Consider the following 27,494-nt stretch of genomic DNA (forward strand, 5'->3'; position numbering starts at 1 on the left):
ATCACATAAAAATATCTTGATGAAACTAAAGGAAAATGGGCACAAAAAATTTGGGAAACAATTTCAACTATTTTTTTTAAATTAAAATTAATATGAATATTTCATTGTCCAAAGGGAGAGATAGAATCACAGAATATAGTACAGAGAATTGAATATAGAATATAGTACACAGAATTGAGTATAGAATCACAGAAATTTTCTTTATACCAGATTCTACTCAGTAATGTGAATACAAATAAAAAAGTAATTTATTAAAGTAATACTTTATATTAGGCTTTGGAGAGTATACAAGCAGATTGAAAGGCAGAATCAGAATGTGGATGCTTGAATAATTGGAGGATAGGTCAAGAGAAAAAAAAAGAAGCAGACAAATGCAAAGTGTTATTCTATTTAGAGTTTAATAAAAGTGCAACTGCAAGATGACTTGTCAAAATTTCCTCAAAAAAAGAACCTGCAATTCACTGGAGTTCATCAACCAAAGTGAATCAACATTGTCTTCCCATAGTGAAAAAATAAGCCATGCTGACATTCATAAATAACAGTATTGCAGATACTATATTAGTAATGTTTAACTAAATTAGTAAATGCATATTAATATATATGTTTTAGCCTTTATAAGTTAGGGAAATATTTACTGAAAACCAGGGCATTTATGCTGCATGCCTCTGTTTTTTAACCAGATGACTAACTGCTACCAACAGGAAGCTGGACATCGGACATTAGCAAAGTCTTCCTTTACACTCTTTAGTTCAGAAGAAAAATGTTGACAAAAAGTAAAACAAACAATTATTTAACTATTAATAGTTAATTTAGACTTTTCAAAAATTGTACTTCCAATTTACAAAGCCTTAATACAAAGATCCGAAATTATAGCATACTTTGTCCAGTGAGCAAAAAAACTGTTTACTTACATAAAGTAAACAATTTTGGATTATAGGACTTCCTTCCCAAATTACAAAGAAATGTCAGACTTTGATAATCAACAAACATAATTTATTACAGGCATCAAAATGTGTGGAAAATGGTGCTTCCTAAGATCTGTATTTCACATTAAAAGGACTGAGAAATGTAAACTCTTTGTCCAAAATCATACCTGAATTCTTTCATTTCAACACCGTGTATGGTTGAAATCATATTTTTAGAAGAATGTTTAAGGACTGTGTTACCAAACCTTTTAGATAAGCAGAGGAAAAAGAGGATTCAATCTGGCTGAACACCCCCAACAGAAGGCAGAAAACAGAATCCAAATTCCTTTTTACTTCACACTTACTAACATTTTGTCTATAGTTCAAGTCAAGTGAATTCACAGCACAGAACTTCATTAACCCTACAGGTTAATGAAGGGTTGAGGGTTTTGTCCCTTCTAAAGTGATATTCATTTGATTGTTAGCCTTTAAGTGTTCAATCTTATATTATGCCAGATTGTTTAAAATATGTTTGAAATATATTAGACCTCCTTGCCTTTTAAAATCCAGATATTAGAAATAAATTAATAGTTATTAATGCACTTTTCCTGGAATGTTTGGGTCTTCTGTTAAATCCTTACCAATAAATAAACTGACATAATTTCCTACTCAGGATAAGAAGATTGGCTACCAGAATTCAGAACAGAATTTGTGATGGGGCAGTTGGTGTACTGGACCACTGATGATACTGACCAAAAGCATAGAAAGGTAGACAATTCACTAACAGGTTGGTATGTGTATTTCAGCAAAGGTTTTTACATCTTGTTGGAGAAGTCACTCATTATATACTGAAGACATGGCACCATCTGAGAATTAAGGGAGTCTTCTGAGAGATGTAGACTCAAGCCCCAGAAGAAGGATGAGAGGATTAAATTTAATTTAAGGTCTTGCACTCCTTTCAAGTGTGCTGACCCTGCAGTTTTAGGCCAATACAGGGACATAGTTGTATTTGGAAACCAGGAAACCATGTGAGGCTTTTTTTTTTTTTTTCCCTTAGAAGTACATAAATCATTTTAGGTCGAAAAAACCTTTTAATTTTGCAAAAAATGAAATGAACTTATGGTGAATTCTGTTCTTTGTGATTTCTAAATCTTCTCAAGGAAAGGATAACAAAAAAATTAACCTAGTACATAGGACAACTCAAAACATCAGTCAGAGTGAGTCATAATGTGGAAACAGATACTGCTCAGAACAGAGGCTGGACACATGGCATGGTTTTAGACACTGATGGGGTACTTTTTTTGGATAGGTGATATGTTAGAGCCATTGGTAAGGAGAATTCATGCAACTCTAGACTGGTAAGAATCAGGTTACCTCATGTGACCAGTTTGAAATATAGGTGCTTACTCTAATTGCTCATTCTTTTTCTACAGTCATGATAAATACTGCTGAAAAGCAATTTAACCCATCTTTAAGACTTATGCCAGAACAGGATTTATCAGCCTCTAGAAGGACTTCTCTCGCACTGTGAATTACAGAAAAAGCCTAGACCACTATCACATCTGACACCTAAAACATGGTAGCAAAAGGAAGCTGGACGTCTCCTACTATGGTAGGTTTTTTTATAAGGTGCAGCCCAACATTAGTTAGTCTGTTTTTCTAATTGAAGGGAAATTATTTTTATGTAGCTTTAGTTAAATGTCTGAATCTGTGTAAATACCAATTAATAATTTTACTTCTGATTAGGATATTTCATCATTTGGTTTCCTGTTTTGCATTGTAACTTTTATTATGGAGATTAATGACTTTCCCTGTAAGTCACTCTAAGGCAATGACAGTAAGTTTGAAGACAACATTTTACACCATTTTTTTTCCCTAATAATAATATGACAGAAGAGAGACCATAAGGATACAAAAACGTAAACTTTTTTTGGACAGGTCAGGTCAGGGGAATTTCGTAAAAACAGTATAGGAGAAATATAGAGCATAAGGTAGAAGACCACCTGATCCCTAAGACTAAATGTAAAACTGTAGTCCTGATAATTCAGCAGGGGGAAATAGAGTAATACATTTTCTGAGGCTGAAATCTGTAATTCTTGAAGAATCTTTCAAAGAAGACTGAGGTATCTGGGTTCACAAGACACAGGCTTGAGATGACAGGAATAAATATAAAATAAATATGCAGTCTTGGGGCAAAGAAGATAAATAAAACAATATTCCTGGTACCTATAATGCCAGCAGACAAAAACCAGAAGGAAGGGTTACCAAACACAAAGAAAATGAAAATCCTTAAAAATACAGAACTTGTACTGCAAGTACAGAAAGCAATACACAAAAGCAATTATCTTTAATTCATAATTGTATCAGCCAAGAATGCATGATACTTTAGTTTCTAGAGAATGAATGGATTTGAGTGAAGTAGCGTGTGAACAAGAAAACTATTAGCAGGAATCTTTAGGACCCTTTTTTCCATTACTATGATGGATTAATAGATAATTTTAAAAATTAATTTTGTTAAAGCACTGTTATCCTCACAATGTTAGGCTGAAAAGTGTTTATCAATTGACAGGAGCAGTAGTTTACTTTGCTGATAATTTTTTTACCTGCAGGCTGTATTGATATCTCTTTTCTTTTTGTGTAACTATTCAGTATTTTAAAATTATTTTCTTAGAAACCATAGTATCTTTTAAAAATGCATTTTTCTTTAAAAATATTAATTTTGTGGTTATATTCAAGAGTTTTATCTTTATGTTTGCCTATTTTTCCCTCCTTTTGATTGCAGCCTGGCTAAAGAAAGAAAGCTTCAACCTCTAAGAGTTGGCCAAGCTAATTCAAGTTTTATTCTTCTTCTCTATGGATTTTGTCTGCTGTATTTTTCAGTGAGCCATGCTGACTCCTACTGATTCCATTTTTAGCCTCCTAGTCCTTCTCATGTTTTGAACAGGAATCTGTAATGTGTAATTAAGGGTGTAAGTTCCCTTATGCTGGAGCTGTCTAAAGTTGAGCATCCCCAAGCAACTATTCCCTCAGAAAACATGACTTATGCTCTAAAACAATAATTTTGAAAAGTAATATTATAAAATAATGGGCAACTTCCAAAGGCAAAATATACTTTTTGTCTGATCAGAGATGAAGTCAGTTATTTGTTTCCAAAATTAGTATTGTATGTTTGATTGTGCCTGAATAAAGCAGAGTAAAATCTTACAAAATACTTCAGACTATTTACTGAAAGAAGACTAAACAGGATATTGTTCTTCCCTAAATAAGGATAGTGAAATTACATAGAAATTGGGAAACAGTATAGGAAAAAAGCCCCAAAATATGAGCAGTGGAAAAGTATTTATGATTAGTTTTATTCATAATGGTACCTTAAGAAAAAAAAAAGTCAAGGTTCCTGCATCACCTTGCAATGTATTTTATTCAATTTGGAGAGATATTGGTAGCTCTTATCTTGTACAAGCAGTATTTGGTTCTGAAAGCTTCTGTTCAAGTCAAGGCTTACTGGATCACTAGCAGGATGAGAGGCTTCAGAGAAGATATGAATGGGAGCTGCCATCTGAGCCCTACAACAAACGCAGAAGAGCATCCACTGAGCAGCATAATGAGCTTCTTTCCAGAGGTTGTTTCCAAAGTTTGTAGTGTTAATCCTTAGGAATACTGCCTGTAAAACTCATTGCTTAGACATTTGAAAATGTCTCCAGACTGTGTCTTGCTTGCTTGAAAATAATTAATTAAAATTAGATCTTGAATTGTATATTGAAATTTTATTATGTTTTCAGCAATGGAGTTTATTTAGATACTAGCATTTCTAAAAAAATTACAAGCTACAAGAAAGATGTCAGTAAATTTTGGGGTCTGATTTATTTTAAAATATATTTTTTATAATGAAAATGTGAGAGTCTGCTTCTAAGCATCCTTAGTTATCCTAAAGTACTACAGAAAAAGTTATCAGTTTTACATTACTATTGTTTGCAACCTAAGAATTTTCTTCTAATAACTAAGAGGCCTCTGAATCAAGTTTCTTTTGATATTTGAAATGATTCCATATGTGACAAAAAATGCGCAGAAAATAGTCGTTCTACTGGCAGCTTGAAGCTTCTTCACTTTTTTCTATCATTGCAAATATTGTTAATCTGAAATACTTGTTAAGGCCTGTCTAGTGAGACTAAGCACTTAGCTCCATATCTGTCTACTCCTTTTTCCTCCCTTCCAAAGGCCAGCTTCAAGGACACGAGTTTCACTACATCCAATTATCCACAATGGGGTGTGTCACACAACAGAGTATTTTCACATCTACTCAGGCAACCTTAAACCAAACTATCACTGATTATCTACACTTCCATAAACCAAGTACATCCTGAATACACAATGGTGCACTTGCTTACTCCAATGGTTATAATATTTTCCAGTTTACATAGTGCCCTCCTGAGTGGTGTATCTCTAGGAACAAAGCAATCAGATTATTGTGTCTTTATGGCTCTAAGGACAGTGGTTATTTTAGCTTGCCACCACATACACCTGAGGTACTTCTGGCCCCTATAGCTCTGATCATTCCCCAGTTGCATCACAGACACATTAAACGTACTGCCCCCGTTCTAACTGTTTATGTTATGATGCAGACATCCATGTGACATTCCATGTCTTTTGGACAGAACTGAAATGTGAAATTATCACCATAATATTTTCATGACAAAATGGGCAGCCATGGAAACTGCTAGAATTGTTACCCTATCCCCAAGTACACACTGGTGTTTCAAGCAGGAATTGTGCAATTCTAAAATGGGAACACTTAAACACAAATAGGGAATAGTTGCAGAGGCTCCAGAATTTTTTATCTAAGCAGATGTAGAAACAAATGTGATCCACTTTTCTTGGTGTGGTGAAGCTAACTCTCATTATTAAAAAAAATTATCCATGTGGCATCAGAAACTTGTTGAAGAAATAGTTTCAGAGAACAGGATTATTGCTGAAATTCATATGCTTACATCTGGTAGTTTTGAGAGCACATATGAGTACGTGAACTACAGGAATATTAGACAGAAATAGACAGTTTTGGGCTTGATGGCAGGTTTAAGTATACTAGTTTGAAAAAATTAAAAAGGTGAGTGGCACTAGGGGTACAAAGGAACAGTTCTACATAAAGAAATTTGCACAAGCAAACTACAGTGTATTCAGCTACATTTTCAGTGGGATACAGCTCCCTACCATTAGTTTGGTAAGTATTATTTTGACCAACAGTCTGTTGACCAAAGTAATATTCTGACTGTGCAAGCCCTGAGAAAAAAGCCACATAATCACACACATAGCAAAGGCTAGTGCAGAGTTCATCTGGCAGATTGGAAGCAAAATAGCCTAAGACCAGGAATACCATTGGAATGTCATCTATGTCACAAAATGTACATGTTTATTGATAGTCCAACTGTGTACCTGCTCTAAGACAAAACAAAAGTCTTTTTTTATGACAAAGACTTAGCATATTTTTAATTTGCTAAACCAGTTTACTCAAGCAAATGGCAAAAGAAATTAGGGCTCCAAAAGAATTCCAGCACTAGATCATGGAGGCTGACAATTCTCAGATGCTTTCTTGTTTAAATCCAAATACAAAAGCTACTATATTTTTTAGGACATTTGGAGAATTACTTATATTTTCCTTACAGATTACAGCTTCCATCTTGATTTTAAACACATGTAATTTTCTTTGTTTAGATTAGTACTAATTACTCTCCCTTGTTTGTGATCTTTAGATCATAAGATTATTCATATTTTGGTTTCCAAGTTATTTGCTTTTCCTGTTAAATTGAACACAGTATATATCTCTAATACACTGACAATTATAATACTGCACAAAAGAGAAATGTTCACTAGTCAAAGAAACAACAAAACCACATGTATAGATACCAAGAAAACATAATTTACATATTTTTATGACATGTTCTAAATTTCCTTCTTGTATAATAATTTTGTCATTTAATGGTGTAAGGTCATATTTGAACATGGAATAGAATTGCAATAGAGCTTCCATTACCAACTTTAGCGTCTATTTTTCAATTTTTAATTCAATTCTCTGAATGAATGATTTTTAACAATAATGATTTTTTAACAATAATGGGATTTCAACAGTAGATTATAAGATAAACTTCGAGTCTAGCGATAGTACAGTACATCAGCTGACAAAAGAATATTGTGAGTTATACAAGTGGATGTGCAAACGTTCCTGTCTCAATAAATTGTCATTTTGCTGCAGAAAACAACAACAACAAAACCCACAGAAAAATCAATGAGCATTCCTCCCTAGCAACAGAGGGGAAAAAATCAGGAGCAGTGTGAAGAGGATGCTGAACAGGCAGTAAGTGACTGATAGCTGTAGTAAACTGAACAGACTGAGCGAAGAGATTGCAGTTTATTTCTGGCTGCAGCAGTAATAATGCAAGGCAATAAAATATGTGGTTTACATTTTAGAAACAAAAATTAATTTTCACACTTATCCAAAGAAACTTTTCAAAAAGGAAAAATTACCAGTTCTTATAATTGCTGTATGCTCTTGTAATTGCCAATAACATATTTGATATTACTATTAAGAGTACCAGTTTAGCAGGAAAAACTAACACACAAAAATGAAGTATTTTAACAGCAGCTGTATAGGATCCTTACACCAAAATTTCCTAAAAAGTAATAGTAAATATGGAAAGCACTATTAGCACCAAAGGCCCTGTTTGTCATCCCCGTGGCAGGGCTATGATTTGTCACTAACATACTTGAGAAAATATTCCCAGGCTTTCAGCTCAAACAGCTTCCTGAGATAAATGCTGTGATATATCCAGAATGTCAAACCACTGGACTGTTCCAAAAAGGAGAAAACCTAGTCAAATAAAAAATGGCCAGTTTTCCTAGTGTAGAGGCTTTACTTCAACAAGAATAAACTAGCAGATATGTTGTAAATCAGCCTAACAAAAGAAAACTTACCTGTAAGCAATATTGTGCAAATATTTTCTGAAATTATTCATCTTTATAATTACTCCTGTAAAACTTAAGTGCCATCTACTCAGATTACATGTTGCCTAAGGGCCAATAATGAATGTTAAACTTGCCAAGTGACTATTACAGGACGTGCCTATAAAAGATCATAATTTCTTCAGTCAGGAAACATTCTTCTTTACAACATCTTCACAGTTTTAATACAAACTGGGTATTATGGAGACAATTCTTTTATTGAACAGACAGAAGCAATATGAGAAATTCAACAAATATTTCCAAAAAACAACTGGAAAAGGGCTTCACATAGGTTGCATTTGTGAAGTCTCAGTAGTAGTGTTCTAATCCCTCTGACCAGACCAGGGCCAATACATATAACCAAGGTTACAGAAAGAAACTAAAATGACCTTCTCTCCAAAATACAGAAACTGGTTTTGGAGCTGAAAATGGAAAATAATTGTCATTATCACAAAAGCATATAGACAAGATCTAGCCCAAGAATATGAAACTAGAAACCTTTATCATATCCCACTTTGTACATCAAGTGCTCATTTCCATGAATGGTGAAAAGGTCTGTGTTAAATCCTCATAATGAATTCAGAGTATTTTTTTATAAAGATAAAAAGCCAAGTATGTTGAACAAATATGAAGAATCCACTGCAAAGTCTTTCAGTTTTGACAGTGTGCTAGAGCATCACAAATAGATTTCCTAGTAAAAATCCTGTATCCCTCTTCTAGCACATCAGCACAGAAATGTCCACAGCAGAAAGGTTCCCCTCTAGCACAGGTCAGTGCCCCAGTCTCGCAGCAGAGCAGCGTTCCTTAGGTGCTATTTGCCAGCAGCTGAAGGCTCCATGTGTGCTGAGACCATGGAAACAACCACGTCCTGACGGTGCTATTGACTGAAACTTGGGACATAGTAGAGAAATTAACTAATCTTTAATAGTAATGAGACTTTTTAAAGAACTGAAAAAAAAGAAAGAAGCTTTAAGAAAAGATTTTGACTGAAGACATCCATCAAAAAATAAAGAGGAAAACATGCTAGAGGGGAGAATAAATGAGATCAAGCTGCAGAAACGAAGCTGACATAGTAAGAACTGACAATAGCAAGAAACTCAGTATTTTAGGGGGGTTTTATACACACAAAAAATTATAATCAGTGGAAAATTAAAAAGAAGCACTCAGTTAAATTATTAATGTTATTAAACTTAATAAATATTAAAAGCAGAATTTCCAGTTAAGACAGAATATAAGAAATTCTAAAGCGCCATTGAGATAAAAATACCATAAAGAGTTTGAACTAACTAAAAACTGAAGTAAAGCATTTTTTACTAAAAGTCTTCTTTTCCTGCTAAATTCACACTTCAAGATGTAGAAATCTGTATTTTACAGTTTATGATCTCCTGTACATCACAGCATATGAAATTTCACCCAGTAATTCCTGTACTGAAGCCAGTAACTTGTATCTTCAGTAACTGCAGACCAAGTGAATTTGTCATATATTTACCAGCCAATCTACCTTACTCTTCAAATTAAGAAACATTTAGAGGCCTATATTTTCACCTTGTGAGATATCACCGCATCTATTTTTTGAGTTAAACAGGAAGAGTCTTCTATATGCCTCATTGTTTCCAGCCTTTGAACATTTTCTGCAGAATTTCATTCTCAAAAACATATCACTTTCACTTCTATGAACCTACCACTCAAACACTGCAGTCCCTTCCATTCCATTATCCTGTTCACCAGAATACCACAGAATCCAAGAGACCCCACAGCACTGAACCTAATCAGAAGAGGGAGGCAAAAAAGGGCTAAGAGGTGGGGCAGTAAGTATAAACAAAGGAGTAGGTAACAGGGCACATGAAAAATGCCACACACAGGCTCCAGATGAATTGGTTGGGATTTTATGTACATCAGAAAATCAAATAAGGTCTGTGGTCAAGATCTGCACATGGTAATTAATTAACATTGGTGCTATTAAAAAAAAATCCCTCTGTTCCTCACTATTTCACATTAGATATCTAAGGATCACAGAATGATCATTCTTACTGTTACCAAAGCACTGCCCTGGGAGTTCATATTGACTTCTCCATTATAATCCCTATACTCCTTTAAAAATAACAAAAGTATTCTTGAAAACTTATAAATCTTGCTTGTGTTCCTTGTTCTAGGTGTATGACTTTGCAAATGTCAGTACTAAACTGCATTTTTGAGTGAATAGAAGTTACTAAACAGCCTAGATTACTCTGAAGGACTACGCTGGCATCATTGCTACTTGCTATTCATCAGTCTTTGCATCATTTATGCTTGTTTTTCAGACTGATCTTTGATTACACTCCTTTGATAAAACTGTTTGAAAACATGAACATTTAGTGTTACAGCCATGCAGTTACTTTTATGCCAATCTTGTCATCTTATCAAAGCGTTAAGTCAGCTTTCTTGGCACTAGCTGTTTTCCCTAGAACTACATTGATTTGCATTACTTATGTTCTTTTCCTTTAATTATTTTTTTGTTTAAATCTGCTTAGTCATGTATGAGTTTTCTATTCGATGACAGTCTAACTCAGTGATGGTCAACTCACTTCACGTTTTTACACACTGGCATTAGCACAGCCTTCAGAAACCTCTACACAAAAGGCTTCAGTAAATATCAGCAGATCACAGATCTAACCAGTACAACCTTAAACGTATACATTAATTGTATACATATTGACAAGTAATAGACATGACATCAAGATCCATATAAAATCCCCCTTCCACTAAAAATTAAAATAGGATTAGTCCATATAGGCACAATGAAACTACATCCAACTGAACAAATTCAGATTCTCATATTCGTTTTGAGTATAAAATTGTTGGTGGGTTTTTGCCCTAATGTTATATTACAGAAGACCCAAACATTAGGAACAACTGACTGATTTTTAGAGGGACTAAAGAAGCTAAGTGTCTGCAAAAGTTGAGGATATTAACAACCAGTACTTTTATTTAGTCTTTGAGTAATATTTTCATAAGTTGTTATATAAAGATATATATTTAAAATTAAAAGTGACATTTCAAAGTTTAACTTCCATGAATCCCATAGAAGCAGCATTCTCTACTCTAAAAAAGTACTCTCTAAAAAAGAACATATATAGTAGCAATGAATTAAAACCACTTCAAAGTGATACATTGCCTTGGTGTGACTGAATGTTGAAAACTACTTCCTGTTCTGGTGCCTCTGACTAAAAAATAATATAATAGAACTTTTATAAGTACAGAAAGGTTGACAAAGATGACCAGAAGTAAAAAACTTTTCCTTAATTATATTAAGATTCCCCTTCTTGACAAAAATGGTTAGCAAAGCATATAAAATATTTACACTTTTACATAAAGAGTGTGAATAAAGCTTTTTTTTTCACTATTTATTTTCACTATCCTTATGAAAAAATAAAGCAATCATAAGGTATATTGGGACTTCTGAAACATTGGTGTTCTTTAAATTGACTGCTTTACTGCACAACTGCTTATTAAAATTTTCAAAAGCTCTCAAGAATAAACTAGGTAAGGACATTCAGTCCATACCCACATTTTTGTTTTTCATTCCCACTGCTTCAAAAATGTATTCAAGATTTTTCCTATCATAGCCTCTTATCATAAAACTTGTATTAATCGTCCTAATACCACAAGATGGTCATGATCACATCTTTGTTTCTCAAACTGGTAGTATCAGTCTCTTCTGATTATACCCCATAGATTTCTCTTTTCAAGCATCATTTCTTTCTTATATTTAAAGTTCCTTAGCAGTGTCATCTCTGCTTCCTCAGTCTGCTTTTTTTCATCAGTTCATTAACTGGTACCTTGTAAATATCCACTTGTCTCTCTTTCTCCTACACTTACCTCTGATTGTGCCCTATATTATATGAAATAGGAAACTACTGCAGTCTCCAAGTATCTCTTGCCATCCCAGATCATAAAATACAGGAACTGCATAGTAAGTGACAACCAGTATGACATAATTAATCACAATTAGGAGAACCAGATTGGGTCAATCTAATAAAAATTATTAATATATCATTTAAATGATCCAGGCATTCTTTACTCAAGAAGAAAAAATCCTTTTAGACCAGAAGTTGTCAGAGCTAAATCCTTTCTTCTTTGGGTGTATAATTTCAGAGAAACTGCCAGACTTATTTTCAGTGTAAACTACTGTGCTAGAACACTCAAAGGATGCTGCAGCAGAAAGTAATTTGATTTTAAAATCCTGCTCAGTTTATTGTGCAATGAAGCAGTAAACAAAACCTTGCATTGTTGGAGGAAAAAATCCCAAACACAAAAACCAAACAGCATGGATTAAAGCGGGTAAAGAGCTGTTTAATCACAAAACTATGATTCAGAGCAAATTTCCTGACACTTTACTAATGGTAGAAGTTATGTTGACTTTATTTCTTTATTCCCAAAACCTTCCTATCATTGCAACCACTGAAAAGTAAACAATATTCCAAGCACCCATAAACCTTGAGATCTTATTTTATAGCATTATGAGCACGTTTTCAAGAAATTTTATATAGATGTGGAAACAGCTGTGAGTTCACCAGACATGTGCTCTAAGCCATTAAATACTAACACAATGTAAATAAATACAGCCCAGATCTATTTATAGCCCAGAGAAGCTAAGTACATTATCCTAGCAGAGACATGGCTCCTGGTTAGAAATTAGCTTATGGCCTCCTGAAGCCAGGTGGAGCGAAAGATAGCAAAGACATGTTCTAAGTAGCACATCACTCACCTCCTCTGAACAAGCTTATGCAGGTTCTACAAACCCAGGACATTTGGGCAGAATCAAAAACCAGCCATGCCTTTTTACAGGGCAATAGTAATTTGAGGAGACTCACACTGGGGCTGTTTATTTTTTATATAAAATCCAACTTCTGCGAGCTCTTGTAATTTGTACAGCAGCAATAAAATACCATGCAGAAAAAACCGCTTAACTAGTTAAATACAACCAGAACAGTTTCAGAAGAACACAAGCTAAAAATAGGCTGTTATTTCATGAAGCTGGCAGTGACCCACATTGTGGTGTTTCCCGCTTGCCGGTGTCCAGCCGGGGAGTGCCGGCCATGCCGCTGTCCCGGAGGCGCGGCAGCGATTCCAGCCGCGCTTCCCACCGCCGGCCGCGCCTCCTCACGCCCGCCTGCCGGGACCCCGGTGCTCGGGAGGCGCTTCCCAGGAGCTAGGGAGCGAGGCCGAGCGTGTCCCGCTATTTCTCACACCGCCTCTGGCCTACTGGGCTGAGCTCCCATCTACCACACCAGAATCACAGTTTTTATCCCGACTTAAAAGACACACGGTAATCTGCGAGCGGAACGCCGTAAGAGCTTCCTGTCGGTATTAAACTCGCCAGAGCGGTTTTGCAGCCCGCTCTGGGCGAAGGGCCCCACGGATTAACACCACGCGGCGCCGGCGCTGCGCCACCCCGCGCCCTACGACCCGCGCGGGAGCGGCTGTCCCTCCTCGCGGCGGCACGGCGGGCAGAGGGCCGCGGAGCGCCAGCCGGCGGCCCCGGCGGCGCGGGGCAGAGTCCGGAACGCACCGTCCCGGGGGGCCGGGGCTCGCGCCACGCGCTCCTCGCGCCACGCGCCCCCCGGCGGAGCCAGCGGCGGGAGCGGGCGGGGCGGGGCGCGCGCGGGCTGTCCCGGCGCGGCCCCGAGCGGCGCTCCCCGCGCCGGCCCCATTCACCAACCGGTTCCCGCCGGCCGCCTCCGCCTCTCGCGCCCGCCCGCCCCTCCTCCGCCACGCCCCCCGCGGGCTCGCGCCCGCCCCAGACGCGCTGATGGCGCCGTTGATTGGGTGGGCGCGACGCTCGTCAGTGACGCGGCGGGGGGCGGGGCCCGGGGCGCTCGTGCGGGAGGCGGCGCCGAGTGTCGCTCCTGGTGCAGCCGCGTCCGCCCGGCGCCGCCCGCAGAGCCGCCCGCTCGCCGCAGCCGCTGTATGGTCCTTCCCCGCGCCGCCGCCGAACCCCCGCCGGCAGCTCCGCGGCCTCCAGCGCCTCCTCCTCTTCCTCCTCCTGGTTCTGCTCCTCCTGCCCCCGGCGGTGGCGCCCGCACCCCGGCTGTATGATCAGGCTACAGTCTTCAATGAGTAACCATATTCCTGTGAGTGCCGCTCGCCCGCGTCCCCCGCCCTGGCCCCTCGCCCCGCTGGCCTCTCGGCCATCGCGCCTCTCCCCCATCTCCTCCATGTTGTCTCTTTGTTCTGTCGCCCGGGCCGCGCCGGCTGCGGGCGGCTTCTCGAAGCGCCGGGCTGCGGCTCCCGTCGGGCGGGCCGCTGGGGAGCCGAGCTCGCCCGGCTGCGGCACGGCCCGGCCTCCCTCCCCGCCGGCGCCCCTCTCCTGCTCCCGCCTGCTGCTTCCCTTCTCCGCCGAGAAAGGAGGAGGTGGCGACCTCTCCGCGGCTCCTGGGCGGCCCGGCCCGGGCACAAAGCCGCTTTGTGAGCTCGGCTGCCGCTTGCCCCGCCCGCCAGCCCGGCCTTGTCCCGCCGGGCTCTGTGCGGCGGAGTCGGCCGGGCCGGGCCGTGCGCCGGGAAGGGCAGCGCCTCCGCGCCCGGGGCCGCGCCGGGAGCCCCCTGCCGGGGGGAAGCCGAGCCGGGCGGCGGCTCCGGGGCACAAGATGGCTCCGCGTCGGGAGCCTGATCGAGGCGTGATGCGAACCCGTGACCGCCGCAGTCGGGGCGACGGCCCGGCCCGGCCCGGCCCGTGGGGCGCTGTCACGGCCGGGACAGTGTCTCCGCACCGCGGACAGACTGGGGCAGACAGGCCGGGAGCCCGGCGCCCCGCGGCTGCGGGACGGCCGTAGCCCGGGGCTGTCCGGGCAAGCCGGGCTTGTCCGTGGACGGCTGGCTGCCAGGCTGGTTGCCAGGCTCGGCTGCCGCGGCTGGCGCTCATCCCCTGCCGCGGCCCCACGTGCGTGGTGGCTGCGGCCGGGGCGAAGGCGGCTGGGCGGCTGCTTTGTCTCAGCCGTACTCGGGCGGGGAGTCAGTGCCGGCTGCGAGCGAGGACGTGAGTCCTTTCCAAAATGAGCTCTATGCAGTAGAGGTGGGGTATGCCCGAACTCGGGTGTGCAGCCGGCATTGTTCGGCCGGAAAAGTCCGCGGACGTCATTGAGTACATGTTGAAGCGGTTGTTTCTGTAACAATCTGCCTGAAGCCTCAAAAACTCGCGAATACGGTCAAATACCTTAATTTTGACCAAAATTGCTTTCAAGACCTTGCCATCTGTCTTTTCAAGGAAGGCATTTCCTTCTGGAGGTGGATCACAGTTCAGCTTTGGAAGATTTCGCTTGCTGCCTTTTGGTTTGTTTTCCTTTTTTAACTCACCTAGTAGTCCCGGTTCCTGTGCTGCATAACATCTGTGACTATAGGGCACAGTGTGTATTTAAGCAGAAAAAAATCAAACAAGGCACGGCTTGCTGGTTGTAGTATGCCGTCCAAAAGCAGGGAAGCAAGAAAGACAAAGAATTAACAAAATCAAGTTGTCTATGACAACAGAAGCAGGATTGTTTGCTCACTGTTAGCCAGCTATGCACGTTGCAAGTGTTATGAGCTGGCAATTGTACAGTTTGGGTGGCATGAAAGTCCGTAATCTGGTGTTTCTTATTTCTGCTGGAGACAACTTTCCAATATGTCTACCTGCATCTGCTGAGTCTTTCGAAAGCAGTGACTCAGAAGTATGAACCCTGTCTCTTTGTAATCTCAAAAAACTGCCAAATCAGGAAACCTGAAGATTACACCTAAATGACAGCTCATATTATTCCATTGATGGAAAAGCAAAGGGTTTTGAAGTTGTCTTAACAGAACAGAGTCGTTTCAGGTAGAAAATGTGGAGGAGGTAATACAGAAATTGCACAGCCATGAGAGGAAATATGAGAATGAGAAATAAAAATCTGTGATAGATATAACAAAAGCCAAGGCAACAGGATGTCATCGTCTTACTGAAGCTAAATGTCAGTAAGACAGTAAATAAATAGAAGTTAGTCTTATCTAAAAACTTCTATTAAGTGAAACTTTCCTGTTCTGACAAAATACATGCCACATAAGAATGCCGGATCTGTCCCAGCGTGTAGGCTGACTGTAAGCAATCACTTTTTTTAAACATTAACCAGAAGACCCAGATAAGAGTATGACTGAACCGAAAACAACAGATTGTCACCTTCTTCAAAAAATTAAAACTCACTCTATTGGGTCAATACAAGAAATAATTCTGTGTTAAATGGAAGTCCTTACTGCTTTCTTCTCAGTTGCAACTTTCTGCTAGGCATTCATTACTTAAGTAAACTTGATGAAATACATGCAGACATTTATTGCTGTATGTGCTATATTTCTCATGTTATTGCTTAAAACATAATAAAATAGTTTTTTGACAGGATTTATGTAGTTTGCTATTGAAGTCACCGTGTTAAGTCATTTGGAAATTCCTTGCTTTTAGAAACTTAGGAGGAAGTGCTAGACAAGGAGATGGATTAGTTTCTGTGACGTCTTAATTTTTTCCAATACCTGTTAAGGCTTCTTTGCGTATTGTTTTTGTGGTCCAAGCAGAAGAACTTTGAACCAAATCACATGGCCTTGGTTTCATCATCTCTAAAAGTTGCATTGACTTGTTATGCAGGAAGTTTTGAGATAATTTTTTCTTCCCCCTTCTTGAACCACAAGAATATGCTTCTGGCATAGAGCATGTCACAACAAATTTATGATAAACCTTTGGATTCTCCCTTCCCATTGGGGATATATGAATGTGTTTTCATAGGCAATAGGTCACTTTCCATGGTCTAAAATGAACAGTGTTATCACAGGATATCATAAGGACAGGCAATTATGTGCCCAGTAGATAGGAGGTGCATCTTGTCAAGAGTACCTTGTGAAGGTGTGCTTCTACCTTGTGTTATGGCTTTGGAGTTTGTACCCCTTACCCTCTCACTCTTCACTGTCTGCTTTGGCAGTTGCTGCTGAGGCCTTGAATAGTAAGAAGTTGGAGGTATTTGTCATTCAGTATCTTTTTGTTGGGTAGTAAGTTAGAACAATGAGCTTCCTTGCAGGTGTTGTCAAATTGTGAAACTTAGTTTATTTTAGTTTTCTAGAGTTAGTCCTGTGGTTTCAGTAGGTGAGTGTGTGTAAGGTCTTGATTTAAGAGATTATGAGACCACAAAGTTGGTTCTGGGTATAAATGTTTTCAGTCTGTGAGCAGGTGGATTGAGCAACCATGAACTGTCTTGCACATGTTCTGAAGATAAAGTGTCACATAACTGTTAAGAAGTACTTTTGTTTGCATGCTTTTCAAGATGCTACTGAGTTGTGAACCAGAGTGTCAACAGTGTAGAATAATGTTGTATCTCTCTGCTTTCACCATATCAATAATGAACTAACAGATTACTTTTGTAAACCACTTTTTCAGACATGAGTGACTGTTTCAAACTCCAAATAAACAGCCATGCGAATCTACTTGTCAGTGATGACAGCTCTGTCCCAAAGAAGGGCATGAATTAAAGCCTTCCTTTTCAAGATGCCTTCCTCCTACTTGAACAGACTATTCACTAACTTCTATCTTGAGTTGTAATGGATCATACAATCATAATTAATGCAGCTATAATGGACCGGTCACCTTCTCTCAATAGGGGGTCCTGGCATATTAACCCTAGTTTTGTTTTCCAAATTTATATTGGTGGCTCTGCCAGTCTAAATGTTGGACTTTCTGTTGAGATGGAAATTGCTACTTTTTCCAAAATCCTTCAGTGTTAAATTTCCTCGAGGAAAATTTATATATAAATTGAAAAAAATACGCTGATTCAACATACTTAGCTTGATGGTACAAACGATGAGTTGGTGTTACTCTGTTAAAGAGCCTTCTGCCTTCAACACTACATGTTTGAATTTCACTTATACAACTTTTTGCTTTCATGCACTGTCTTGACTGTTTTGATAGCTTCCTACCTAAACTGTATGAGACAATATAATAATTTTAAAGTTGTATTTCCAGGCCTTTTGAAAGCTCATGACATCATTTGAGTTCCCTCAAAGTCCGAGATCATCATAATTACTGCAACACTTTTTTCGTAGCTAATTTCTCATCTTCCCGGTCTTTTTGCTGAAGTTGGGTGAAGCCTTGTACTGTGGCTTAACTGCATAACAGATACAGCATGCCCATGTACTACTCATGTTTAATTTTCATTTGACTCCCAGAACAGAACGAAACTAGGTTGGCAAAGCTGTCTTGGGATAGTACAATGTGTTTCTGCCTAAAGGTTGGTCTGCCTGTGAAACTTTCTTGCTAGTATTGGTGAGAAGTGATGGCATTCACATCAAAGGAAACTCTGAGCTTTGGTCCTCTGTAGTGTGGCAGCAGTGGTTGCCAAGGCAAACAGTGAGGCTTAAGTACATGCTTGGTTAGGTCCTTAGATGTGTGAGTTACTAAGGTTCTGATGTGTCTAATACTGACTGTTAAGTCAGTAATTAACAAAATTAATTCCTTTGTAAGGGTTAATAACACATGGAACTCAAATGTAACATTGCATAATCTACTTGCTTCTGCTTTGTATAAGAATTTGAACTGTGCACCTAATTTCTAAAATGTCATTAGCAATCTGCATGAAAAAGGATTTTTTTACTTAACTAATTACTTACTGCCTGCCCTTTTCTGTGTTTACTGGTTTGTCTGGTATCTTGAGTACTCCTAGCTGCAGACTGAGGGCAACCTGCCTAGAAGACTGGATGAAACCTGATTACTTCATTCTTCTAACCTGCCCTGGTATGGCAACATATTAAATGTTCTTTTCTCCCCAAAAGCTCAGTTTTGCCAATTGAAAGGTTTTCACCCTAATGACTCCATTCTTTGTCCTCAAGCTCACTTGCATGCATTTGTTTTTCTGACAGTCTTCACTCCCTCATCCTTTAGCAGAGCAAGGGTCTGTCTATGCTTCTTCTTAGCAGTCTTAAGAAGAGATCGACAGGAGATCTGCCAGTGCAGTGCAAAAAGCAGCACAAGACCTTGTGCAGCTATATCTGCTTAAAGCTGTCCTATCCCTTTCTGCTGTTCTGCTTCTTAAACTAATTGAAAGTGACTTTAAATAAGTTACCTTCAGTTCTTTTTTTCAGTTGCTATTTTAGCTATTCCCTAGATTTGGTCCTAGGAGGCTTTTAAATGCACTCCTGCCACCTTGCTAGGGCATGGCTGGTGAGTCAGATGATGATTCTTGGAGTCCTTCCGAGTCTGAATTCTTCTGGTTCCTGTTACTCTGTTGACCTTTGACTCAAGAGGATCCTTCTTACTCCTTTTCCACGCCTATCCTATTTAGAGTTCTTGCTCTCTCTCAAGTTGTTAAAGGTAAATACTGAAGTAGCTTTTTTTAGAAGTAGCTGACGAACTTAATCCTGGAGTCTGCATCACTACCAGGTGATAGTAGTATCTCTGGAATGGCAGCAAAGTGGATGTGAAATTGTCATCTTCGTTTATTTCTGTTGAATTCATTCTTGTGTTTGTTAGCAGGTTGGGGTTTTTATTGTGTGTTTTTTTGGTTTGTTTGTTTGTTTTTTACAAGTCATGCCTGTGACTTAACACGCATCAAAACTCTTACCAGGAAGCTGTCTGAAAACATGAAAATAGGTTGACTGATCAACATAAATAACTTTTTCTGCTAAATATTTGTAGGATTGATTGTTTCTCTCAAATACCTAATAACTGTGTTATGTGGACATGTGATTCAACTTGTACCTCTCTTTTGGAAAACAGAATTCCCCTCTTCTTTCCTGTGCCCTAGACAGGTATAAGCAGTAACAGTGGTAGAATAGCTGGGCACAAAACTTAATGCATCTATCTGCTGTAAGGGTTTTACAGGTGTAAAAAGCATCTATGGGTGGTTCATTTGCAACATCTGCAAATGAATACACAACTTGGAGCAGTTCATTTGCTATCTTAATTCATGGTTGCTTCTTCCAGAAATTATATATATAAATTCAACCATAGCTAAGCAGCATACTAGTGGACAGGAGTGACCTGTTCAAGAAACTTGCCTATGTTTTTAGCTAGACCATTACTGCTTTCTCTGTATATTAATGAAGTCATGTTGTAAAAAGACTGTTAAAGCATATGAAGGTTGCCATTGCTCTTTAGCACTTAGTATGTGAAACGTTTCTTAGTTAGTAAAGTGTATGCCTCAGAAGCTTCTGTTCAAAAGCCCACATTGTACTGTTAGGCCACAAAGCCTGCATTTGCTTTCAAGGCCTACTGTTTCAGTCAGGTGGATCTATACACATTTTTTTCTGTAACTTTAGTAGATGTTGTGATGTCTCTCAGTTCAAAATGGGGAAGGAAGTTGTATGGGTATCCTGGAAGAACTATTCTTTTTATAAATACTGGGTTTCTTAAAACTTGTTGCTGTGTTTTGCACATCTGAAATTGGTATTTTAATACATTACAGGATTTGGTGTTGCAAAAACCCTACATGGAAACTTTGTAATAAGTAAATTTATTTATTTTCTAGTAATCCACGCTAAAAAAAAGTAACAGGATTCTTGCACAAACCTAATTCTTGGAATAAAAATAAACCCTGTGAAACCGCTTAGTTGCTGTGTTTTTATTTTTTCATGTTATAAAGCTTGATGTCTTAAAACCTTGTTTCACCTGTACTAATTCTGCTTCTCCCCCTGCCCCCCTCTCTTTACAGCAGTTCTGTGGTGTTCTTGGTCACACATTTATGGAGTTTCTGAAGGGCAGTGGAGACTACTGCCAGGCACAGCACGACCTCTATGCAGACAAGTGAACTGTAGAAATCCATTACTACTCCACCAAGAAGCCCCCCTAAGAGTGGTTGACCAGGATAAGAAGTGTTGAATTGAAATCGGCAGAGCATTTACCAACGGAATTCAGACCTGGATGGGGTAAACCTCAGTGCGCTGCCTTTCTTTTGCCTCAGTATTACTGGATTGAAGAATTGCTGCTTCTTGTTAGGAGGTTCATTTCATTTCCCATTGCTCCCAACGTCATACTTCCAAGCACTGAGAATTTCACGTGGAGTATAGTGAAGTAGACTTCAGTTTCTCTACATCAGTTCTGTATTAGAATTTTTTTTAATCCTTTCATAATCTTGTTGCATGTTTAACTAAATCAATATGGCCCGAATGAACCGCCCAGCTCCTGTGGAAATCACCTACAAGAACATGAGATTCCTGATCACACATAATCCAACCAATGCAACCTTAAACAAATTTATAGAGGTAAGGCCAGTACAGAATTCTTATGGATGTATTTTTTTAATCCCTGAACAGCATTCTATGTTTATATATAAATAAATATATATTTACTAGCTGATAACTGCTCTAGAAGTGATATGAGGAGGTAGTGAGACTGTATATTGATTTTTATTTTCAAATACTGGTGATGTGTTTTGAAGATCTGTAGACAAATCTGCACATGTCTGCAAATCTGCAGACAAATTATATATATTATGGCCTTCACAAATGTAATTCTGAGAGTGAAGTAATAATTATACTGTCTAGTACATGGTACATTAAGTACATTGTTTAAGTCTGAAAACAGGAATTATCTAGCAGAGTTATGTGTAGAGCCATACAAACATCTCTTAGTGGTAGATTGAGATTGGGCTGAAGTGGTGTAATGTTTTATTGCACTTCCTGCATAGTAATACATAGTGTGGGTTAGAACCTGAAGAACTAGTAATAGGATTGCAATGTGCTTTCATTGCCTAGCTTCCTTCACTATTAGGAGGTCATGCTTTTAGTGTAGTTTAAGAGGATCCTCTGTGTCATAGTGTCTACATGAGTGGAATTTGTGGTACTCAGAGCTGCTGAAGCTGCTTCAAGTGCTTTGGTAAATGCTACTGACTAAAGCCAGAGGCTTGGCATATATTGCTAGTACTGAATTTATTATCTAAACCACGTATTTAGCATGTTGGAACTGTAAAGTGCATGGTTGTATAAAGTGTGTGTGTATGCTAATAAGTTCCTACTGAGCTACTTCATGAGAAGGTGCAAGTTTGCCAAGTCACTCCTTAGCAAGATTTTAGGTGTGCTACACCTCAATTCTGTATTTGGTGCAGGATTATTTACAGGAAACAGTGAGAAAATATGTGCTTGACTTTATATTCTCACAAGTAGATCAGGTCTGCTTAGGCTATGCTTCAGTCATTACCCTGACAGCTGCAGTGTGAATGATATTTGTTGCAGGGAGAATGAAGAGGGATATTTGTTTTGGTTTGGTTTTTTTTGGGTTTTTGGGGTTTTTTTTATGTAGGGTAATAGCAAAATGGAAAGCTGAATTTTGTCTTGACAGCTCAGGAACGAGAATAACTGATTGTCCTGTGCTTGTAGCTCTTAAGAGTAAGTGGTCTAAAAAACCTGTTGTTTTAAGCAGAGGGAGAAGATTTGAACTTTGCTCAGAATGCTTTTAGTGAAGTATGTAGCTTTGCAAAGCTTCATGTTCCTTTAAGATGAATGATCATTTGGAGATGGACCACTTAATTAATTAATATTTATCAGGATCTGATTTTAAAAGCAAAAAGTCCGACCCAACATAACAAAACTTAGTCTGCACGTAAGACTATGTTTGCAGAAAGGCCTGAAGTATCTGGCATTAGCACACAAGTTTTTAGTCATTTCAGCTTTCTGTGTCTTTGCAGGATGGCAAGCATTTGCATAAGCTTTGCTACTGATAATTTTGGAGTGAGTTCCTAAGTTAGCTTATTGAGAAAATTAATGGTTAAGTGAAGCTAGTTTACTCTTATAGCATTTTTTTTCCACTCCTTAGGAACTTAAGAAATACGGTGTTACTACAGTGGTGAGAGTATGTGAAGCTACTTATGACACTGCTCCGGTGGAAAAAGAAGGCATTCAGGTTTTGGTAAGTTGTGTAGAAGCAGACTTTGAAACCAATGCATTTTTCTGTTCGCTCCACCCCCTTCCCCTCAAAAATAGATTATTTGACACCACTGTATTAACTTTGAGTGTATTCCAGCAACTGATGGAGTAAAGATGTGGAGACATCTTTTCTTGTCCGGAAAAAAAATTCAATTTTGAGCTAAATCATGTAATCAATGAAAACTGATTGAGAGGAATTTTTTTGTAATATTGCTATAGCCAGACTATTAGAAAATGGTAGGTTTCAGTGGTTTCCTCATCTGTCAGCTCTTTGTCCCCTCCTTTTCTTTGCCTGTGCATACTAGAATTCTGTCTTTATGTTGTAACCCTGTGTTCTAGGACTGGCCCTTTGATGACGGTGCTCCACCATCCAACCAGATTGTTGATGATTGGCTAAACCTCCTTAAAGTTAAATTTCGTGAAGAGCCTGGTTGTTGTATTGCTGTACACTGTGTTGCTGGTCTTGGAAGGTGGGTGAATGTTTAAAGATTTGCTGAATTGTCATGCGTGGCCAGACTTGTTAAGATATAGTGCAAAAGTTTACTTGAGGCAAATGTAAAATAGTCATGTATCCAGTATTGGAATGACCTCATGCTTAAACGTAGTTAAGATGCCAGGAAACTATTGTATTTATTAAAGATATTTAGGTCAAGAGATGATGCTTCAGTCAAAGCTCTCACAAAGTCTACAGAATTAAGTTAACACGTATATTCTTGTACTGAGTATGTGGATGAATGCCCCATTGAGATTTTTTTGTCTGTTTTTCCCTAATGGATTTGGGGTTTTGTGACTTGTCTGCTTTCTCTCCATCTCCATTTCAGCAGTATTGCCAGTCTCCTTGAACCAAGGTCATTGTAACCGTTAACCACAAACAAGTGGGTGGTTCTGGCACATCAAGACCAGCTTTCGTCCACAACCTATCTGGGGGATGAAAAGCGTTTTCCAAAGTCCCAAAGCTGTTTGTCTCATTTCTAAGTGACATAAAAATTTTTAGGGATATTGCTAAATAGTCTCTTCTTAGTCCTGTTCCTTCTGTCTGCTGCCACTATCTTGAACAGAATTCCAACAACTGTGAGAAAATAATGGTTTTTCTGCTGTTCTAAAGTACTTGGGAACTAGATGTGTTCAAAAAGGAGTTGCTATATTCTAGCCATGGATTTCAGCATGTTCAATATAAAATGGAGGTTTCTGGTCTTGTTGTCCATAAGGCTGACTCATCCACTGCATTATGGCTTCACAAATAATAAAGTTCACTGTAGCGATCTCTATAGATGAATGTTAGTAGTAGATTAATGTTGCCAAAACAAGTCCTCTTCTGCTGCTTAAAACGATGCCAGTTGGATTTTCCTCAAAACGAGACAGTTAATCAGTTGAAGACAGTCCTAGCTTTCTATCATGTAAGTTTCCTTTTAAATCCCTGAACATATGAAACCACTTATAGTTACTACTATATGCACAAGTCTGTTGCTAGTGTGTGGTGTGAGGTTTTGTCTTGCGGTTTTCTGAGGGGTTTTTTTTGAGTCATAAATTGCTAATGTATTTGAGTTTGATTTAAGTCAAGCTTTTGTAACTGAAAATTGATTCTGTCAGAGGAGGAACACATTGGCAAACAAGGAAATCCTCAGGGGATTGTAGCAGCCTGCGGATTGCATCTGTTCCCAAAACTTGTGACACTATTAGGATTTGTCAGTTCTTACTCGACCTCTCTTCTGACTTTTGTATTGGCATTGTGACTGCTTCTAATGATGATTAATTTTGAAGAATAAAAACCCATATGCTCTTCCTCAGAATCAATTGATTTGAAATAAATGGTTAAAGATTATGTGCATTTTATTTCTGTTATCCTCTTGTGTACCTAAGGTTGACCAGAGTTAATTTAAACCCCTATTTAATGAGAATGGCTAATTCAGAATGAGGCGATACTATGTCTCAGTGAATGTAGGAACGCCTTCTACCTTTTCTACTTTGCCAATGAAGAAACATCATATATGCAAAAAACAAAGCAAATTGTTTTTCTGAGTGTGCTTTGACAAAAACTAAACTGAATTTCTTTTTTAACCAGAGCTCCAGTCTTAGTTGCTCTTGCACTGATAGAATGTGGAATGAAATATGAAGATGCAGTGCAGTTCATAAGACAGTAAGTGTGATGTTAACATGTAGCTGTTCCCAAGATTCAGTGTGTTGATACATCCTTGGACACGGAAGGAAATTCTTAATTGTTTTTGATGCCTTTTTTTTTAAGGTATTTAATTTAGTACATCTGAAATTGTAGTGCATACAGTCCGTGTTGTAGGATTTGGATCTGTGGAATGGGTATTTTTTTGTTGAAACCAGAATCCATACATAATTACTTGAGGAGGTTTAAAAAAAACCAGAACAACCATTAACAAACCCCTTAACTTTCAGTTGGATTTGCAGAGTTCTCTTTATTGATTTTACATATGAAAGGCAGAATACCTTTGTCTTTTCTGGTGGTCTACTGAAGGCAAATATTTCCTTGGATTTTTTAATCAATGTATGTAAGTTGGAGGATAGCAGTTTTTGTCGCGGTGTTTTAATTTGTCAGGTTTCAGCTATATTTAAAAGAAGCTGCATCCATTATAAACAATAACAAAACACTTCTTGCATAATTGCCAGGCCTTTGAAAAATTAAATTGAGCTTGGTACTGGTTGTATATTAAATGAGGAATAGGTAGCCAGGTACATACTCCAGTCAGCCAACATGTACCTGTTATTCACATACATACAGTTTGAGAAAACAAAGGAAGCTCAATTTCTGTTCAGCATTTTTATTATGGGGACTTTAAATGGTTATGTACTTTCTTACTATTGTCATATTTTTCATAATTGTTTTAAGAGAATGAATAACTTCAGCTCTCAAGAAGACCATCTTGCATCTGCTCTATAGCTTCCTTTTGAAGTTTCTTCTAAATTAAAAATGCTTTGTTCTTCTTTATGCAAAATCTCAGGCTTCTGCTTATCGTAGGCTAGAACACTGTCTAAAATGCTATGTACTCCTTTGAGCATGTGGTCCAGTGAGGTATTTGTGAAAGGAAGCTACCACCCTCTTTCCTGGCACTAACCTTCCAATTATTCCTACTTTGGTTACAGCCTGACTTGAAGGTGGCTTTTTTAAGTGACCTAAAAATATTTTTCTCTGGTTGGTGATATTATTTCACTGGGCAGTAGATTAATGTTCTGTTTCAAATCTGTTTTTTTCCATCTAGGAAGCGGCGTGGAGCTTTCAACAGCAAGCAACTTCTATACTTGGAGAAATACCGCCCCAAGATGCGTCTGCGCTTTAAAGACTCCAATGGTCACCGAAATAATTGTTGTATTCAGTAAAGCTCAACAGCCTATAGTACTTCTTTGGAAATTAAGGATGGAAACTAGAATTAAGAAGACTGCATGCGAAAGACATCAGTCTGGTATTTTTTAGTAGTAAAGGAAGCTTCCTTAGGAGTATTTATTAGGCTAAAGGCTCAGTAGAAATGCAACTTCTATGTTTAGATAAATATCTGTCTATTTGGAGACCCAGTAAATGTTTTTGCTGTACCCTGTTTCTGAGCTGTCTCCTTGTTCATTAATTATCAGATCAAATATCCTTTAATCATGCCATTGAGTCTTACTGACCTAGTTTCAAGTACTAAAAATTGGGGTACTAAAAGAAATCAATCTGTAGAGAGATTAGGTGCCAAAATACCCAGCATATCAGTTACATGTTTTTCCTTAAAATGGGCATAGTTCTGATGATGTGAGAACTACCAGCGTATCTGGACCTTACTATCTTTTTTTTCTACAGTCATTTCAATATTGAAGAATATGGCCTCTAAAGTAGACTTGCCTGCTCACGGTATGTTTTGTCTCCCACAATCGCACTAGAATTATCAAGATTTGCACAGTATGTCCTTTTAATACTATGAATTACAGCAACTTTTTACCCCTGCATCTGTACTTTTCTGTTACCTGAACCTCTCCATATTACAAGTCATTACTCTGGTTATTCATGTAGAAGATCTTTTAAATTGTACAGAAGCACACAAGTCTTTAATGTCTCCAGACAAAAAGCCTTACAGTAAAATTAATGTTGGCACTTCATGTGCAACTTAACAGAGGGCCTGAAAAGGTTGGGAGGGGCTGTTTAATATTTCTAGTAAAATGTTGCCTTTGTCTTGTGCAGGAAGTATAGAATATGCCCTTTACTTTAGTAAATATTTTTTTAAAACGTAGAAATGCTTTGTTATTGTAGCTAAAAATTCTTAATCAGAAAATTTCAGAAAAATCTTGTAGTTTTCTTTTACTGTACCTATTGGAGTTGTTTACCAACTATTGCTTTGTTGAAAGTGTGATCTTTTTCTTTTCTTTTCATTTTTCCTCCTTGAGTTTCTGCTATGACTTGGGCAGACCTCTGTAATATTTTGTATGCCTTTCAAGCTGCGTAACTTAATATTTGGATACTTGATAATTTGTTTTATTATGTAATTGATAAAATGGTGATGTGTATTAATGTTAGTTCAACCATATATTTATACTGTCTTGGGAATGTGTGGTTATAGTTCTGTGGGAGAAATACTTTTGCCAGTGTTCACCAGCTTGTAAAATCTAGTGCGAGAGCTTAAAACATCTAAATAAAGACTGAAATGCACTTAAGAAGTTTGCTGAAATGCTCATCACTTTCACTTATTTTTGTGTACTATGTCAGCAATCTTGAGGTGCCTAAAT

The 27,494-nt window shown here is 38.6% G+C and overlaps 2 protein-coding genes and 1 long non-coding RNA gene across 3 annotated transcripts; all 3 read left to right on the forward strand.

Annotated features, from left to right (window-relative positions):
* The first annotated feature begins 991 nt into the window (after window positions 1–991).
* Window positions 992–4,667, forward strand: LOC140683667 (uncharacterized). Its single transcript, XR_012054913.1, has 2 exons — window positions 992–2,517; window positions 3,688–4,667. It is a non-coding gene; the product is annotated as an uncharacterized lncRNA (long non-coding RNA).
* A 9,202-nt stretch (window positions 4,668–13,869) lies between these two features.
* LOC140683664 (uncharacterized) lies at window positions 13,870–21,104 on the forward strand. The gene is made up of 2 exons (XM_072926498.1): window positions 13,870–14,008; window positions 20,564–21,104. The coding sequence occupies exons 1-2, from the start codon at window positions 13,970–13,972 to the stop codon at window positions 20,657–20,659; spliced, it is 135 nt and encodes a 44-aa protein (XP_072782599.1). The 5' UTR covers window positions 13,870–13,969; the 3' UTR covers window positions 20,660–21,104.
* PTP4A1 (protein tyrosine phosphatase 4A1) lies at window positions 20,973–27,425 on the forward strand. The gene is made up of 5 exons (XM_030267381.4): window positions 20,973–21,113; window positions 22,663–22,755; window positions 23,112–23,242; window positions 24,835–24,909; window positions 26,000–27,425. The coding sequence occupies exons 1-5, from the start codon at window positions 21,009–21,011 to the stop codon at window positions 26,115–26,117; spliced, it is 522 nt and encodes a 173-aa protein (XP_030123241.1). The 5' UTR covers window positions 20,973–21,008; the 3' UTR covers window positions 26,118–27,425.
* Window positions 27,426–27,494: the final 69 nt, after the last annotated feature.

Source organism: Taeniopygia guttata, chromosome 3 (assembly GCF_048771995.1).
Source record: "Taeniopygia guttata chromosome 3, bTaeGut7.mat, whole genome shotgun sequence".
NCBI lineage: Eukaryota > Metazoa > Chordata > Aves > Passeriformes > Estrildidae > Taeniopygia > Taeniopygia guttata.